The 19254-nt window shown below is 45.6% G+C and overlaps 1 protein-coding gene across 1 annotated transcript in view; it reads right to left on the bottom strand.

Annotated features, from left to right (window-relative positions):
* SIGLEC1 (sialic acid binding Ig like lectin 1) overlaps nt 1-19254 on the bottom strand; it is a 315685-nt gene that overhangs the window by 38688 nt on the left and 257743 nt on the right. Inside the window, 1 exon segment of the mRNA XM_086960128.1 lies at nt 19085-19190. Within this exon segment, the coding sequence (XP_086816254.1) occupies nt 19085-19190 (106 nt within the window).

The following is a 19254-nucleotide window of genomic DNA, read 5'->3' on the forward strand; positions in this document are numbered from 1 at the left end:
TTGTAGAAAGGCATAACCAGACACTAAAGACCCGCCTTGCCAAAATATGCCAGGAAAAAGGGGTCGACTGGATAGTCGCCCTGCCAGTTGCACTGTTCTATATGAGAATGGTTGCCCATTCGAGATCAGGACTATCCCCGTACGAAGTGGTCTTTGGCAGACCACTGAATATGTGGGGGACGCCCATTCCTAAGAAAATTACCGATGTTGATTGTAACATGTTGACAGATTACCTTGCCTCCTTGATGTCTGCACTCCAATCATGTCGTTCACAGGTTGCCGCAGCCTTTCCTGACAACACTGATGTAAAGCCGCATGATGTCCGTCCTGGCGACCTGGTCTTAGTTAGGAACTTCGACAGGAAAAGCCCGTTGGAGCCCCGCTGGAAAGCGCCGAAGACCGTTCTTCTTACTACGAGGACCGCAGTGAAGTTGGAGGGCAGAAAGGGGTGGGTCCATACGAGTCATATTAAACTATGCAACGAACTGAAACCAGACCCTGACTCGTCCACCCCCACCAAAGACTGTATTAAACCTAGTGACTTTAAAATACCCGAACGAGAGAAAACTCCCCAAGAGGAGTATCGATTGAAGCTCCGATCTAACAAGTCAGACAGTTTAATTGTTTAAGTCCTCCCCTAGGTGAATCGGTTAAATAGTTTCTGACATGTATCCCCTAGATCGAGATAGAGAGAGAGAGAGACAATTCAAGAAACGTACATACTGCAAATCACTGCGTAGTCACTGTATAGTGACATTGTTAATAATGTTTTTTCTAAGTATTCTGATTATTGTTGCAAGTATACTACTTCCTATCTATTGCCCTATTTTCAAGCGTGAACAATCTGCTTACAATGTTTCTGCTGAACATTCTTTTAGTGAGTTACCTCCACATGAACTTTCTTACAGACTTGCGCTGCGCAACAACACATTCATTAGTATGCTACATCATTCCCATCAGACTAATAACGCTACAAACTGTTGGATATGTGGCCGACTCCCTCCCTACCAGAATTACAAGGGAGCTCTGCCCCTCTTTCCATACCCGTTCACTCACAACGGCTCCTGTGGTGCATGGTTTAAAATAATTAATTCCTTAGATCCTGATATTGCTGTTTTCGACGGGAGCTGGGTTTGGGGAAACCTGAACTTAGTCCTGCTCGACGTCTGTTACCCTGATAAGGAGGGACTCCCCATTAGAATAGGAACTGATCTCGAAAATGAAGTATATGGATTAAGTAATTACACAATTAACCTTATGATTCTTACTGTTGAATCCGAAGCTGCACCAGTTCTGCCCGCTATGTCAGTATTACCAGTCACTGGTGAATTATGTGTCAGGAAGAAAGGTTCAGTACACTTAGGTCATAGTAAATGTACTACTGTGGTTGAATTCAGTGATCATGGTAAATCGTCCTTTAAAGCTACCCGTCATTCTTATTTTGTTTGTGGTCATACCGCATACATACGTTTACCTCCAGATTGGGATGGTACCTGTTATATTGCATTCCTTCTGCCACCTGTTTTTCTAGCCCCTTCTGATTATCACAGAAACACAAATCTAGTAAAGAATAGACTCCGAAGAGATCTCCCGCTTGTCGACTATACAGAAACGGCATGGGAACAATACACCGATTTTAATAAAGGATTCTTTTTCTTTTTAGGCCCCGTCCAAAACAGTAAATTAATACGTAGATTAACTAGAACCCTTGAAGCAGTAGTACATGAAACTGCCTCCGCCCTAGGTAACTTAACAGAAGAGCAGTCCGCCATGCGGGTTGTTGTCCTTCAGAATCGTCTTGTTATTGACGTCATCTTGGCAGATAGAGGTGGAGCCTGTAAGGTCATCGGGTCAAGTTGCTGTGTTTTCATTCCAGAAAACGCGCCATCTGTATACAAAGCTATTACACGTCTTCACAAAATTGCAAGTTTAATACATCAGAATCCAGGCACCTGGACTTGGTCCGGTTGGTTCTGGACAACGTTGTCCGCTTGGGGATGGAAGATCCTATCCTTCCTAGGCATTGGCCTTGTCATAGTATTCAGTTGCTGCCTGTGCCTACAGTGTGGGCCGGCGATATGTGGACTGTGCGCCACATCATGCATTGAACATTCCAGTTTTCTCTCAAACCGACAACGGAAGAGAGACGAGCAAATTATGTTACAAGAACAGACTGATCGATTCATGATGATCGAGATATCATGAAGGGTCCGTAGGGAACAAGGAGGGAATGAGGAAATATAAATTTTTGGTCAAGTTATGTTCCCTATCGTGTACCCCACCGTCTCAGTGTACGAGTTTAAAGTGCATGTAACTTCCCTCCTGTGCCAGCTATGAAGACGCAAATACATTTGCGTCCAACGTTAACATGTCCTCTTTCAGACCCACCCTGAATGGGTTGAATAGTCCGTTCCTAAGTATGCTATGCCAACGTCTTTTTGAGGTGTACTTTACACGTTTTTCAGCTCTGGCAAAGTAGGCCCTGAATTTCTGCCATCGAGCTTTTTCTGCCTTCTGACTCTGAAAACCTCAGCCCAGGCTGCCCCCGTACCTGTGAACTCTGCCTTACTTCCAGCGCGGCCCACCGCGCTCAGCTCAGCCTGCTGCCTGCCAAGAATGAATTCAACCTTCGAGTTATCTGTTTCCCTTTCCGAAGACGCATTCCTGCCTACTAGTTTAAGTAAACATTCCCCCAGCTGTAGAGCAAAGGGGCCTGGCCGTCCTGTCTCCGTGCAAGTAATTCATAGCCTCTGTTACCACGCTACCCTGGAAGGCCCATGCCCCCACGCTTCTCATGCAGACACTCAGGCGCTTATACACGCACTCACAGTCAGTATAGAATAGCTTCTGCCCCAGAGACCTTTCCGCCCAGATAGTTCAGTTCCTAAACATCAGATATCAGATATGATAGAAGCACAAGTTGATCTGACATGCCAGACTCCTGTCTCTTTCCGCTAGTTGAAATGTCAAGTCCCCTGCACCCTTCAGTTTCACGTCAGTCACACGTCATGCAGCTGCGCGCGCATCCACGCCTCTGATTTCTGCTGACATTGCAACATTCCTGTTTAGTGCCACCTACTTGTGACGTTTCTAGAACACACCTCCAGTTTACGCCTAGTCCACGCCTTCTGATTACGCATTAGTAACACATGGATGCTGTTATCTTGTCTTCTCTCAGCTGTTACGCCTACTATATTGCTTTCTATGATGTAAATTAAGTATATAAGCTATGTATTGTCAATAAAATATGGCTCTATCCCTTCCTGGACCCTGTGTGGTTGCAGGAACCTGATATCCAGTTCCGGAACGATTCCTTTTTAAAAGGAATAAAACCCCTAAGAACTCTAACACCACGGACTCTGTTTCTTTCTTTTCCGATTGAGTTATTATTGATTAAGTACTTCCCTGCATAGAAATTAAGATGGTAAATTAAATATTTACGACAAGGGGATGGATTTTACAGTGGGGCATAGACCAGGCACTGATCATGGCAATGCAGATGGGCTCTCCAGGTATTTCCACTTAGAGCAAGAAGACTCACCTGGTCAAGGTTAGTTTATTGTCCCAAAGTTTGGGGGGGGGGGGGTCATGTAGGAGAGTAGGGTCTGCAATCCTATGATCACCCCAGATTTTTGCTTTTTGCTTCACTGGTTTACGACTTCTCTGGCTGTGGGCCTGCTAATCAGACCCACAGCCTTGCTGTTCTCTCACTAAATTGACACGTGTACCTTAGGTGCATTTACCAATTGGTACTGGGCCAACTTATCAGACTCTGTAACTCAGGGCATAGGTGTACCCAGGGCCTACCAGGGGCTGCAGCATATATTATGCCACCCCTGTCTGGCCATCTAAATCTGACACAACTGGCTGCACAACAGCTGGGGCAAGGTGGTGTAATCACCCTTTGCTTTAGATATAGTATACCTATATCTAACCCTAAAATGGACACATAGATTCCTATCAGTCACTCCTATGGCAGACCTTAACAATCCTGAAGGCAGAGTGCTTGGAATTATGTGATATGGTGCTCTGGCATGAGCTGAGCCCGTTTGCAGCTTGCGGAACCAAGTCCTAATAGCTGTTCCATGATAACGCATACCATATACTCTTAAGTGCATTATAATCCTCGCGGTTATATGCTAACTCTGGTATTGCTTTATCAAAACATGTCGAGTAAGGTGTCATACGAATTGGAATACTAACCCCTCGCCAATTCTGGCGACGGGGTTAGCATTCCACCCTTCTAGAGGGACACGACATGTATGTAACTGTGAACCCCGGTTAAAGTTAACTCGAGCCTCAGCATCACAAAATGGATGCTGCCACCACAGACACAAGTCTGACCCCCTGCAGCTGGGAGTCCTTCCAGCGAGGGGAGCTTGGACAAAGGCTTTCCTGTCAGGGGCGGTGCTAGCACCATCCCAGACAGGGTTTTGTGTATCCTGGGTAGGCAGGGCTTTACAGGAAGGTGACTGCAAGTGGCACCCCGGTGCTCACTATGCATAGGCCGGCTAGAACCAGTTCCAGGGACACACCAGCCCCTGGCCTGGGGAAAGTCCGGCATGGGAGAGGGGTGTAACCACCCCCCTTCCTGTTCCCACCCATAGGCAGGACCTAGTCGCGTGCCAGCCCCTTTTTCTTGTATAAAGTTAGGAGTGGGCCCCCTTCCAAATTAGATCATCTTGGAATCCTGAAACTAATTTCTACGAAAGGAACTCTCGACTTCTTCTCAAGATTTCTCCCTTGTGACTGAGGAGTAGTCACCCTGCACCCGCAGGCACCATCTAAGAACACTGCGGTTTGCTGCACGTCCTTCCTCCGGAATCCGACTGACCAGCACGACGAGACCCAGCTTCCCTGGCACCTCTGACCTCTACCTACCTCTACAGCTAAGCTGAGAACCGTAGGTGCGACGAGATCTCGAGGGACCGGCCATCATCAGAACTGCACGACTTCTATCCAGCACGACCGCCGAGGGATCCTCGAGTGAGTGCTTTGGGGTCCGAGAAGCCCCGACCCTGAGCAGCTCCAGCACCGAAGTCCAGCCCCCCAGCATCCACGAGATCGGCGTGGGGACCTTCTGCTTTTTGCTGCTCACCGCGTTGTCTGGCTACTAGCCCGCTGGCTTGTGGCCTTCCCGACGACGAACGACGACAACACCACTGCTGGTCTGGTTGCTCCAGACTGGCCCTTGCTCCCTTCCAACAGAGGAGCACCCCGGACCCTCCTGGTCCACTCCAGACGCCATTTTAGGTCCACCGCGTGGGCTTGCATTTGCCAAGACTTGTTGCCCCAATCCTGGGTCCAGCGACGTCGACAGCATCAACCATCGTGGGACAGCTCGCACCTCCATCCTGGTCGCCGACAATGCCTCCTGGTCCGCGAGACTGCAGAGCACAGCGTCGCCCACTCACCTGGTCGAGGTGACTTCGCCCGGTGCCATCCTGGTGCCCACACAATCACTGGCTAGTGATTAAGAACTTGGTCCCCTCTGCTTTCAGGTGTCATCCATCTTCAATCCAGGCTTGGATCACTTCGAACTTCTTCACTGGTCGCCTGCCAGCAACTTCTTTCTTCAGGCTCCATAGACTGCAACGAGGATTCCCGACATCTTTCCAGACCTATGCATCTGCAGCCCCTGGGCTAGGTAACTTCGGCATTTCGGTGCCCCAGCATAGCCTCACTATCCAAGGGTCCAGATCCTTTTTCGTTTCAGGTCTATCTAGTCGGGTTCGCCCGAGAACACTAACTTTTGCTTTTACTAGCCTCCATAGACTTTGTCCCGCATCCCGCGTGAGAGTGCACACTCTGCACCCGAGTCCCCTAGGCCTCCTGCTAGTAATCTGAAGGTTCAGTAGTCCAGTCCTAGAGATTCCAAACCCTATGAGATTAGTACTTACCTGCTAGTAATTTCGCATTCCACTTTTGTAGTATATGGTTTTCCGTGCCCCTCGGGCATTTGTGTAAATTGTGCAACTTAAAGTATTTTCGTAAGAGTTTTGTTGTGTGCTTAGTACCCTGTCATCATAAAGAGTACAGGGCTGTTGTGATCTAAATAAATACACTGTTTATTTTCATAACACTTGTGTGGTGTCCTTTCACTTGGTGTTTAAGGGGTGTATGTGATGGTATAACAGCTGGCTTAACACACCCTCTAGAGTTTAGCCCGAAGACTGCGTATCCATGCTACTAGGATAGCTGGTCTATAAGGTTGACTTACAACCAATCATCAATAAGGGTTGTTTGGACTGATACAAAGTGCTCACTAGAATAGTCAACATTATATATCAGGCCAACTTCTCACATTTACCATGGGGGGAGACATCTTAAATTAGAGGGGCGAAAAGCAAAACATTTGGGGGAAAAAGGCCAAGTCCAACACAAGGCAATTGTTTTTATTTCACTCTGCCTCCTTTTCTTCCTGATCACATATAGGAGGAACTCGAAATACATGACTTTAGGATGTGCACTGTACAAAACCTTCTCTTGTGTTTGATTTAATAACTATAATGTTGCCCATGTATAATAGCAACCCAGACCCAGAGGATGACCATGACAAGTGACTTGCATCTCGGTTCACTATTTGTATTGTTTCCAGGGGAAGGTCGCCCATGAATGTTTATAAATCCAAGTTTGTAAACCATCACTTTTTTTTTATAACTCTGTTTATTGAAAATAAACATAAATCAAATAAAAACAAACCTGGTGCAGTTATAAAACAAAATGCAGTTCTTGAGGACAGCAGGAAATATGAATGAAACAAAAGAGGACATTGGGTCAAAGGAAAACACATTAATATCATCAATACCTGCAACCGCCAGCCTTATGGTGTTACGTGGTCAACAACATCAGTCGCCTCAGTGAGTGGGGTACAGATATAACCTCTACTTTCATTCCAGGGGCCGCACACTTTGGTCCATTTACCCGGGCAACTTCTCCTTTAATACACCGCCTTCTCTGCTTGCTTGCACCAGTCCATGTCCAATGCCCAATCCGCGTGTCTGAGTGCAACCCCCCCCCCCCTTCCAGGTTCTAGCAAGCTTGCGTTAAGCGATCATACATCCCAGTGTGACCCAGAGCCGTTCAAACCTGGTTAGGTCAGTGGCTTCCCAAATATTCAAAAGACAGAGATGTTGGGATACCTCAATTGATTTATGGCATATTTGGGACATGGCAGAAACCACTCTTCCCCAGTATCTCTGAAGGGCAGGGCAATCCCACCATTGATGTAGAAAAGTACCTGGCTGCCCACAGCCCTGGGGGCATTCCGGAGAAGACAAGAGACCCATCGTAACAAGTGCCAAACTGGTGTAGTATGCCCTATGCAGCAATTTAAGTTGTATCGATTTAAAACGGGACCGGATCACCACCTCTCACGGTGATGCCAAGGCCCAATTCATCGGGGGTCACATGGTTTCAATTATCGTGCCCAGACACGGGCGCGATTATTGAAACCACATGTCTCGCTGTGGTGCGCGCGTGTGCACCACTCGCGGGCTTGTTCTTGTTTGGATTCATTTCACAGGGAAGCAACTAAATGAAAGAACTGCTGACGTCTTGTTGCTAATTTACCCGTGCTGCCCACTGCTTTTCATTACATTTTTTATTTTTAAGTTCACGTCGATCACCGAATGAGTATCAGACTCCCCTCTTTGTGGCTTTGTACTTTGTGACTCCCCCGTCTTCTGCTCTCAGTTTGTGTGATCCCAGAGTATGTGTTCCACGCCCAGTATTGCCTGAAACCTTGCCGTACAGTGTTGTTGATTAAAGATTTCCCTGCTTGCCTTATTGCATAAATCGGATGGCTGCTGTGCCTGTGTAATCGGATGGCTGCTGTGCCTGTGTAATCGGATGGCTGCTGTGCCTGTGTAATCCGATGGCTGCTGTGCCTGTGTAATCCGATGGCTGCTGTGCCTGTGTAATCCGATGGCTGCTGTGCCTGTGTAATCGGATGGCTGCTGTGCCTGTGTAATCCGATGGCTGCTGTGCCTGTGTAATCCGATGGCTGCTGTGCCTGTGTAATCCGATGGCTGCTGTGCCTGTGTAATCCGATGGCTGCTGTGCCTGTGTAATCCGATGGCTGCTGTGCCTGTAGACGTTTATGCTTCGTGTGCGCATGCTGCTACTTGGTATTTACTCTCAATGAGTTTGAATGCCCCGCCCTCTTTAGAAACAAACATACCTCACTTGTTCGGGAAACGAGAATAGTTTACAAAATGTGTATTTCCACCGTGTTTGGACTGGGTGCTTCTGCCAGCTATGTGCTGTTTCCCAAGGCCTTGGCACTTATAAGCAGGCCCGGCTCCAGGAATTTTTCTTTGGGTGGGCCAAGTGTGCATTTGGGTGGGCCACTGCGGGCTCGATTTGTCGCACTCTTTTCCAAATCTCTTTCTAAATATTAACACTCTCAAAAAGTGTTTTTTCCATGTAATGTTCCTTTGATGGGAAGAGGAGGTTTCTGAGGTGGGGGTATCAGGCAAGTGACACTTCTCTGGCTCCCTCTGTGCGAACCTTCAGGGAGAATCCCACTTCATTACTACCTCCACCTGACCCCGGACTCTGCAACACACTCACTCCCTTACAGGCTTGATTATCCACTACTCCTCTCCAGTGCACCTTATCTCACAGCTGACCTTGGGCCCCAGCCCCATGACAGGCACCATCGGGCTCCACTTTTATTTTTCCCTGTAAAAACATTAGTAAAATCACCTTCAAACTTAAAACATTGAATATAGCACTAAATATAATTACCACGCACTTTAAAGTATGTTCCACAGTAGCCCTTGTGACCCGACTGCTAATTTAATAAACAAAAACAGAAATGCCATGACAGGGCCGGCTTCAGCGCTGATGCAAAAGTCTTTTTTGGGGCCGCACCAATAACCTCTTTCTCCGTAAATACCTTTACTACCACCTTCCAACAGTGCCCCTCATCCTTCCATGGCCCCCCCTATTGACCTCCTCCTCGGATTCCCTCACTGCCACATGCCACAAGTGCCCCTCATCTCCCCATAGCCCCTCCCCTTTTGACCTCCTCCTCGGATTCCCTCACTGCCACCCTCCACCAGTGCCCTTCATATCTCTGTAGCCCCTCCCCCTCATGACCTCCTCCTCAGACTCCCTCACTGCCAACCTCCACCAGTGCCCCTCATCTCTCCCTAGCTCCCCCGTCCACCCATGAACTCTTCCTCGTATTCCCTCACTTCCACCCTCCAACAGTGCCCCTCATTTTTACGTAGCCCCTACCTCATATGCATGTCATTTGTTGGATAGCGCTACTCATATCGGTGTAGTGTGTGTCAGTACTTTACACCACACACACATTATACAGAGACCATGAACCATACAAGGATGTTAATCAGACTACAGGGAATGTCACGTAAGCCAATGAGGATTACAAGGTGTAGGATTCACATTTTATCCATACTGGTAGGCAGTATATTTTAAGAGGGTTTGGTCTGGGGAAACACAACCTTAGGATTTAAAGAGTATCCCATGGGGGTCAGCTTTACTGATAAAAATGTATATCTGCCCAAACATACTCATTTTAGCAACATTAGAATAATGAAAGACTGGGGCAGTTCTAACTATATCACAAAACAAATAAAGTGAAGTTCTAACTATACCATTCATGTTTGTATGCAGCTCTTTGATGACAGTTCATTGGTCACTGCCCTATGTTAGGATTGTAACTTCTGAACTCCAAGTAACACAAGGATCTCTGTGACAGAGGCAGTAACCCACTGAGCTATCCACATAAAACACAGTTCATCTGCATTTAAAAACTACTAACAGACAAATGATTGCTCTCCAGCAGGATCATTAATCACCAGCCTTATCTGGGCACTTTGTATTGTCTTATTGTTGTCCTGCATCGGTCTTTGATAATGATAACAAGCATTGGCCTAGCCAATAGGTCTCGCCTTTGGGACCTTATAAGTGTTTAGTTATCCAGCACAATATCCTTGATGCAACATTAACTGTTGCATTAGTTAAACACTTATAAGGTCCCAAAGGCAAGACCTATTGGCTATGCCAATGCTTGTTTCTTCTGCTTTGTTTTTCTAGATGAACAGTGATATGCAGAAGGACGATATTATGGCAACATGTTTATTTTTGGTGCACTTCATGTAATTAAAGAGCGTTATTGTTAAATTACTTATGTTAAACTGATATAAATATATTTTGCAACAAATATCTAACTGCTTTTTAGTGTGTTTAATTTTACAATACAAATCCTACTTTTATTCTCCACACCTGCACCCATCCTATCTATTTCATATGAAAAAGCAAAATGATATTTGAGTATTGTGGGAAGGCAAGCGTGTGACCATGTATTATAAGGAATAAAGTACACCCTAGCATACATTAACGCGATATTGCAAGTTACCTCTACAACCTTATAAAGGAACTTTGCCTTCAGCCTCATTCTTCTATATAGTCGTGGAACTTGTCTGTAACTTGCTAAATCCTTAATATGTACAGTAGGGTTATTTAAGCTATATTTAATATACCTACGTGTAGGTTTTTTCAGCCAGCTTTTTTCATTCATCAATCTGCTGTTGTGTTATTCAGATTTTTACTATGCCCACTACAGCTGTCAGCCCAATTCAGCCATTGGATAGCTTCACTGTGAACAATGCCAATTGTTCATTTGACACGGAGCCTAAACTCACCCAAAGTAGTTCCGTTAAGTGTCAGCGACTGCTGCGCAACTAAAGTGTGCTTTCTCAGACCAAATATTTTTGCTTTCAACCAATATTATTATTTTAGACTGATGAGGGCCTGCCAACTTCCCCAACACTAGATTTCGCACAATTCTTAACAGATCCCTTGAAAATTACAGTCGAGATTAAAATTATTCTGGAAAAAAAGTTAATATTGCAACTAGGACAAAACAATTCGGAGGCAATTTCGCTATTAAAACAAACATAGGCTTATAAAACGGTAACGTCCATTTGTGATGAGATGCATCTTATACTGCGCCGACTTATTCACGCGTATGCTATAAAAAATACAGATGGGCGAACCCAAGTACTCATGGGACAAGCTGAGCCAGACCTGAGCGATGGGCATGGGGGGGTCGTTATGATGAGCTAAAAGGTAGTGCCTTCCTTCTTGGGTGCTTTTACCGTTTTAGCACACTTCTGCTCATCAGAACCTGTGAAAGTGTTTTAGGCTAATATGCTTCCGTCGCCTCTGAAAACCAGCATTTCATTTTTATTCTATTTCTTTTGTGCAGTTTTATATAGCGCCAACTGGGCCTGAAGGTATTGGAGCGCTTTTCATGAGCACTCCTAACATTAACACAAGGCCCCATTCATTTTTAAGAACAGAGCGAATAGGTGATTTGCCCAAAATCACAGGACGTTAAGCCACACCGAGACTTGAACCAGGTTACCAAGGTCCAAAGTCAGCACTTCTGGGCATAACGCCTCATCCTCCCACCATATTCTGTTAAAACTTTTTTTTAAACACCAAGATGGGTCTTTTAGACAGAGCTGCTAAAGGCAGTGTGTTCCTGTTGGTGTTTTTAGAGTTGCAACACAATGCAGGTTTTCCATTGCTTGTGAAGACCAGCAAGCTGGTTCAACTTTAAAAATACACCAACCCAGGCGCATATCGGTAAAAGATGGCACTAGGCAATGTGTCAGTGTTTCTTGCCTCAAGAAGGGTCTGGGCTCGGATCGTGTTAGGTTCAAGGGTCTAAGAGGACCCCCAGCCAGAGCCAGGCATCGGTCTCGAACCAATCTCGAGCTTTAAGGGGTCGTCCAACAGTATGAAAATACTGGCGCGATGGGCGCCTGATAACCAAAATTCACTTTGACTTGTTTTTATTCACTAATGAACAGACACCTATTTGGGTAAAATATGCCCCTGGGCACTTGTAAGAGTGAAACGCAGCTATGGGTAAGATGATCATCTGACTGGCACGAGAGACCTGCACATCACTCTGGGAGCTGAGAACGCCCTGTCAGTTTATAACAATCACTGCTCCAGCACACACATCACCACCCTGACATACTCTAAATAAAAAGCTGTGCATTCAGTGATCCCATGTGACCACGTAAGGAGTGGGATTCTAGCATGCAACAGACAACTTGGGTTTGATGCACTTTACTGTAATGTACAGTGCATTCTGGAAGTGCTTCGGTGCAGGCACAGCGCACGCATAAGGTGCTGTAATAGGTCCTTTGGTTCCCAGCTCATCTAGGAGTAACCAGATTGTTAGCATCAAAATCAGGGACGTTCCACAACAAGGCAGGAAGACACCTGTGCTTCGTTCAAGGGGCACAGAGTGCAGCTGGCAGCCCCCATAACCACGGAAAGCGCACACAACGAAGCACCGGGCAATGACATTTAACTTTCGCGTAGCAGCATCTCTTAACTGAACTGCTTTCTGATCAGGGCTGACAACTAATCCTCCCCAGGAACTTATGAAAAAACTTGCCGCCCTCGCTATTGCGTCGACCTGCTCCAAAAAAAAGATGACGTGACATTTACCGAAATTTACTGAGACAAAATGGTGAAAAAAAACGGCGGTGAAAACGGGGAGTGTCCTTCAACACTGGAGACTCCTGGTTTACCTTTGTTCCACCTCTAAATGTAAAACCAAGCCTCATTAACATGTAAATGGTCGTTTAATGACCTGTGAAGTACGCGGGTGCGATAATCTCTAAAACTGTCTCTGTGTGTGCGCCTGGGAATGTCTCGCCCCGGGGCTGATGCACACAGGAGGGTTGAATCACTTTGAGCCCAATGGGGTTGCGCACAGCCTGCCTTCAAGCCCACGGTGCGAGGGCCAAGGCTCCAGTTTGGGTGGGCCAGGTTCATGTTTGGGTGAGCCTGGCCCACCCGGCCCACCCGCTAGAACCGGGCCTGCTTATAAGGGTCGATGAGAAGGTAGGGAGCCAGAAGTGGTTGTGTGCCGTCAATTAATTGTGATGTTTTGACAGCAGATACTTTTAGTCTCTCCTTTTGTCTGTACTTTGGGGTGCTCTTTGTTCCAGACAGGCTTCACAACTTCCACCCCCATTCCGCGCTTTTCTAGGGTGCTGGGAAACTGACTGTCACCACCACTCACCAGCTCCATGGTCTGCACCCCTCAGCGCCATGTGTTATCGAATTTAAAGAGAAACGAAGCAGCGGCGTTTGCTCCTTCCCTCGACTGGAGAGGTTCCCACAGCAATCCTCCTGCTGCTTCCTGGTTCATTGTGCAGATGAAAGGCCCCGGGCGCTTCGCCATACCCACACTGAGGTAGACGCACGGAGCTTTAGGCGCACCGCACAATGTAATTGTATAACTTAAATATTTAGATGACTATCCTGTACTCTTTCCCAACACCCTTTATTCTGAAGCCATACCACAGGCCTGCTCAGTGCTCAGCTCGAGAATAGAGATCAGATTGCAGGTAACTTCAGGCGCCTCGAAGCCGCTGTGTTTTCAGTCTTGGGGCCCTTCCCTGCTCGAGTTTCTCTGCACAGGGCCGACGCAGGACGAGTGCGCGCGCATGTTAGGTCTATAGCGAATGCATTAATGTTGAACACCTCAGATTTAGTGCGTGGGCTGCTGAGCCCGGAAACACAGGGCATAACTGCCCCTTCGTGCCTCCGAGCTCCACGGTCAGTGAAACCCACACAGCACAAAGAACGGGGTCACGAGAGGGCACCTGGCGTTCCCTTCAATAACGTGCTGCATTCTGGGAGTTGTAGTGCTGGGTCAGCAACAGACTAGGATTCTGATCTATACGAAGAGGAAAACTGGCACTGGGTGTCCCAAAAGAATGGAGGGCGGAGGGTCACCCTCCTTGTGACAGCAGAGATAGCTCTCAAAAACAGTCATCTGTAAAATAAAGAGCAAAGGACTGCATCACAATGTCCCTGCTCAAACAAACTATGTGATCCTGGGCGAATCCCTAGCTCGACTCCTAAACCATGGGTGCACCTAGAGTTCACAGGGTGCACAATAATATTTATTCATTTAACAATCCACCCGCTGGCTTAGTGAGCATGAGCACGCTTGACATGAAAATATAGAGGAGAGGTTCAGCCTTAAAAAAGAAACATCTATGTAAATATAGTTTGAATTTTTCATACTGCCACTGTCTTCTGGCCCATGAAACCGGTCCCACTGATAAGGTCCATTAGACCAGTGGTCATTACAGCACACGTATAAAGTGCTTAAAAATTCAGCACGGACCTGCATGCCCCCTTCACACTTCCCCCTTCCTCCCCTCCTTTCTACTTCTTTCACCCTTTCTTTCCTCTTTCAATGTGTTGCTTATTTTTTACGTAATGTGTAATTATCAGTCAGTCATTATACTTTTATTCGACACATGTATCATAAAAAGTACAAACATACAATACACACGAAAATATAAAAACCATTTCATCATTTAAAAGAATACATATACAAATCATGTAGGAATGTTGACTGAAGAAACATTATTTAACAACTTTAACCTAATGATCCAGGCACATGATAGAAACTTTGCAACCCCACAAATAGTAGCCATACAAGAGGTGTTGGAGATGAGGATACGTAATGCTGATTTGTGATCCCTGACTCCAAGATTCTTTAATACAGGTTTTAGCCATTTGTTCCTAGGTAGGGTATATGCTTTACAGGCAAAAAAGAAGTGGCCTAATGATTCTTCAGGGTTTGTACAGCCTGGGCACTTTGTATCCTCTTCCCTCCTTCCACTCCATCTAGACGTGAAATTTTTAAGGGGCAATGTTCCATGTCTAAATTTCAGATAAAGTGTCCTATCCCGAGGAATCTGGATAAAATCCAAAAACAATTCTAGCTTTATATTACACTTATGGGTCAAAAAATTCTCAGTTAATTGTCCCCAATTTGAGTTCTGTAAAGCCTTGGCCTCAATCCAGTCCCAGTATAGTTTTTTTACCATTTGTTTTGGTGGAGGGGATTGGGAGGCCCATGCATCGCATAAACCCACGCTAGCTACAAGTTGTTTTAAGACATTTAGCCACTTGATTTTACCTGAAGTGTTTAATTTTAACATTTCATCCAACACTAAAGCATAATTAGCTAATTCGGGAGTCCTCCTCAAACGTACCCAATATAGGAGGGGACAAAGCTGAACAATGTCCCGAATGGACCTCCTACCTAGATCTGCAAATAATGGTTTTAATGGGGTAGAAGTTGGTAGTGAAACCAAGTCCCTCATGAACTTATTCTCAGTTAGGACATGATTATTGATGTTCTCGATGCCCCATATTTCTGAACCATAAACCGCTGAGGCTATTGCTTTTCCCTCATAAACTGACAAGGCAGGGGCAATTGGCCTGCTCACTGAGAGACGCTGGTTTTTTAGAATAGTGCCGGAAACTCTTTTAAGGTTTAAAATCATTTTACTTATATGGGGTTCCCATTTCATATTATTATTAATTCTAACACCAAGGTAATCAAACTCTTCGACCACCTCAAGGAGAGATCCGTTCAAAGTCAGGTGTATATTCCTGTGGTTTCTCTTGGCGGTCATGACCATTAGTTTGGTTTTTGCAGTGTTTATTGTAAGTCCCCGTTCCTGACAAAAAACACTAAACTGGTCAAAGAGAGTTTGGAGGCCCTTGGGGGTTTTTGATAACAGAAGGGTGTCGTCGGCAAAGAGGAGCAATGGCGTTTTCTCCCCGGCCATAATGGGGGCATCTGCCGGTATCTCTTGCAGATGTTTCACCACCCCGTTTATGAAGAGGGAGAACAAAGTGGGGGCCATCACGCACCCCTGCCGCACCCCTCTGTTAACAGGGATACGCTTTGTGAGTTGTCCCTGCGTCCCCCATCGTATCCTAGCATAGGTACCCTCGTGGAGTTTGATAATAAATTGTAGCAAATAGGATGGGAAACCCATGTCCAATCAAACGTCCCATAATTTGGCACGGGGTATTACATCAAATGCAGTTTTTAAATCTATAAAAGCCAGGTAAAGACTCCCTCTGGCTATTGACACTGTTTTCCAAAAAACTGCACAAAATCTAAAAACTTGATCGATTGCTCCTACATTACCTCTGAATCCTGCCTGGAAGTGGGACAAGATATTATCTTCCATAAGCCAGTACTCAATCCGATTTATAATGACCCTACCAACTACTTTTTGAATGACATCAATTAAACTAATTGGTCTGTAGTTGGCAGGGTCCTCTCTCTCACCCTTTTTAAAAATAGTGCCAACTTCGGCGCCTTTCCACGAGTCAGGTACTTGGTGGCCAGACTGGATAAGATTCATGATGTTTACGATTAAATCCGCCCAAACCGTGGGGTTATGCAACAGTAGATCCCCCGGAATTCCATCCGGGCCGGGTGCCTTGCTAGGTGTTATTTTATGAATAGCTTCCTGAACTTCACGGGGCGTAAACAACACATCTATGGTGTCACCATTTTGTTGAGCCAAACAGCCAGTATCTAGTGCTGGAAGGGCTGGCACAACTTCCAGGCTGCCTTCACCATATAATTTAGAAAAATGAGAGTGCCATTGGCACTCAGTTATATGATTTGGAATGGGCTCAGCACCACGTCTGTCAAGAATATTTATCAATTTCCAGAATACAGTGGCGTTTTTCCCATGGGCCGCTTCCTTTAATGCCTGCCAATGTTCCTCTTCCCAATCTTTTTTGGCTTTCGCAATGCTAATGCGATAATCTTGTCTTGCTGTTTTGGCAGCTAGTATATCCTTATTTTTTATGGCCAAGGAGATGGCTTTTCTTTTTTCCCTACAAGAGACAGTATACCAAAGGTTACCCTTCCTTTGGGTATGTTTAATCAGTGGACATCCCTTATTTTTTTTTAGAAAAGAACGTACTAATCTCCCCTATTAAATTCTTATACTTAGCTGCTAACGTGGATCCCCGGGGCTGGAAAGGAGTTTGGTGAACTAATGCCAAGGCACTCGAAGCAGCCAGAACTAGAACTTTGATGTTGTCGAGTGTTCCTTCATCGCACCTGACCACGTTCCATTTAAGCCTGCGGTTACAGTTAGAGGGAACTAATTCTTTAGTGATCAGCCCATTTAAGGCATTATTGCCAATATTGTCACCCCAGAACATACCCATACAAAGGGGATTGTGGTCACTATCAATCCTCTGACAGACCTCCATATCAACAAGGTTAGCCCATGACCAAACATCTAAAAGGATATAATCAATCCGTGACGGGCAGCCTTTTCGATTAAAGGTCATAGCGCCCATACGGTCTGATGTAGTGCGGCCATTTAAGGCCCATAGGTCGTGGGCAGACACCAGGGCATTTAGCTGAATGGCTCTGGCAGACCACTTCTTAATTGGGGCCAGTGATAAGGATGGAATAAACTGGTTCCCCAATTTATTATGAGAACCCAAGTGGTCCTCCTCATCAAGGGGCTCAAAAGTACAATTAAAATCACCTCCCACCAATACTGAGGATTTAGAGGGGAGGGAGGATAGCCTATTGTCTAACAGCTCTAATATGGGTGAAGATTGACCCCCTGGTAGACCTCTGGCATAAACACAGAAGAGTTCCAAAACATTTCCGTCGGAATGCCTTTTAACGGTTATGTGAAGTATGTCATTGGTGGGGATGTGTTTAACAATAACTTCACAATTCAGATCTAACCTGATCCAAATAAGTAGGCCTCCCGATGGACGCCCCTTCCCCTGTTGAGTTGCAGGGACGAAAAATGTGGAATAACCATGCTTGTGTTCTGGCTGAACACACCAAGTTTCCTGGAACATACAGATATGATAATCCTCTAGGAAATTATTCCAAGCAGGATTAGACAGATTTTTCTTTAAGCCTGCTATGTCCCAGGACAGAATTTTAATAAGGGGAGATGCCAATGGGGGTTTTTTCGAGGGTGTCAAAATATCAATATTCCCTACCAGTGTGTCTAGATTATCACTATCCTGAATGGGTAGACCCTCCCTAGCGTTGGAAATAGGACCACTGTCTGGGGGAATAAATACCCCTCTCTCGTTGGAAACTTCAGGAGACTGAGGTGATGGTCAGTCCACCTCTTCCAGCCCATTAAAACGGTTGTAACAGGGGAATAAAGGATAGTTAAGCTGTGGACCCCATCCTTCTCCACTAAACTGGGGATCACCCTTCCAGTGGTGCCCCTTCCTCCTGTGAACTAGATTCCATCCTTCCTCAGAAGCCATTCCCCACTGTTGGGGGTTCTGGTAGGTGGATTTAACATTCCAATTGCTACCTTTCCCTAGCCCTTTATTTGCCGGCCTCAGCCAACTCCATCTAACATCCTCATGAACCTCTTGCATGTGTAATTATCATTTTCTGTAACATTGTGTAACCGAATGTAAAGCGCTCTGATACCTACGGGTCTAGCCAGCGCTATATAAAACTCATTAAATAAATAAATAAATAAATAAAAATAAATGTGCTCGAGGAACTAAATAAGACAGACAGTGAGAAAACTGAACAAGCATTCGCAATGCAATAGGTCTCGCAATTGCAAAATATTGAGCTATTGGCACTGTAAACGACAATGCCTTTTATTTATGTTTAAAAAAACTTCAATAATAAAAGGCATTGTCATTTACAATTCCAATAGGTCAAAGTTTCGAAAATGCGAGACCAATTGCATTGCAAATGCTTGTTGAAAGTGCCATGTGGCACACATTCATGCCCTTCGAGCATGTATGTGCGCCACATGTGCACACATGCACATTTCAGGGGTGGAACAGGGTGTTCCTCTGGCGCCCGCAATTTGTGAGTACCTATTGGGTACTCGCAAATTGCGGGCGCAATTCCCATTCATTCCTATGGGCCTGCCTGATTCTGTAAAAATCGCTATTAAGGAATCGCAAAACTGACTTTACCTAAATCTGACCCAAAGTAAATGTGTTAAAGCGCAAATGGGCTACTAAAAGGTCACAAATTTACTACTAGATGATGATTGTATTGTGAAAGGCTAACACACTTGATTGTACTGTTCCTAACAACAAAACCAATAAAAATTGTGTTTATAAAAAAATAATAATGAGGGACTAGATATCTTAGGCCATTAACATTTACTGTAATTGCTCAAAGGTGCGTGTACCTTACCTACAGGCATCAGGTCACACTTACCTCTTCCGAAGCTTGACTGCTAATACAGCGATTGACAACAGGAGACAAGTAGCAGTGACAATAGCGACCACGGCCAAGCTCTTGTAGAAGTGAACCTCCTCAGCAGCTAGAATGAGAAGATGGATAAGGAAAAGACACACCAATGAGCTGATTCCAACAACAGTGTGTGG

Source organism: Lissotriton vulgaris, chromosome 3_1, assembly GCF_964263255.1.
Source record: "Lissotriton vulgaris chromosome 3_1, aLisVul1.2, whole genome shotgun sequence".
In the NCBI taxonomy this organism is placed as follows: domain Eukaryota; kingdom Metazoa; phylum Chordata; class Amphibia; order Caudata; family Salamandridae; genus Lissotriton; species Lissotriton vulgaris.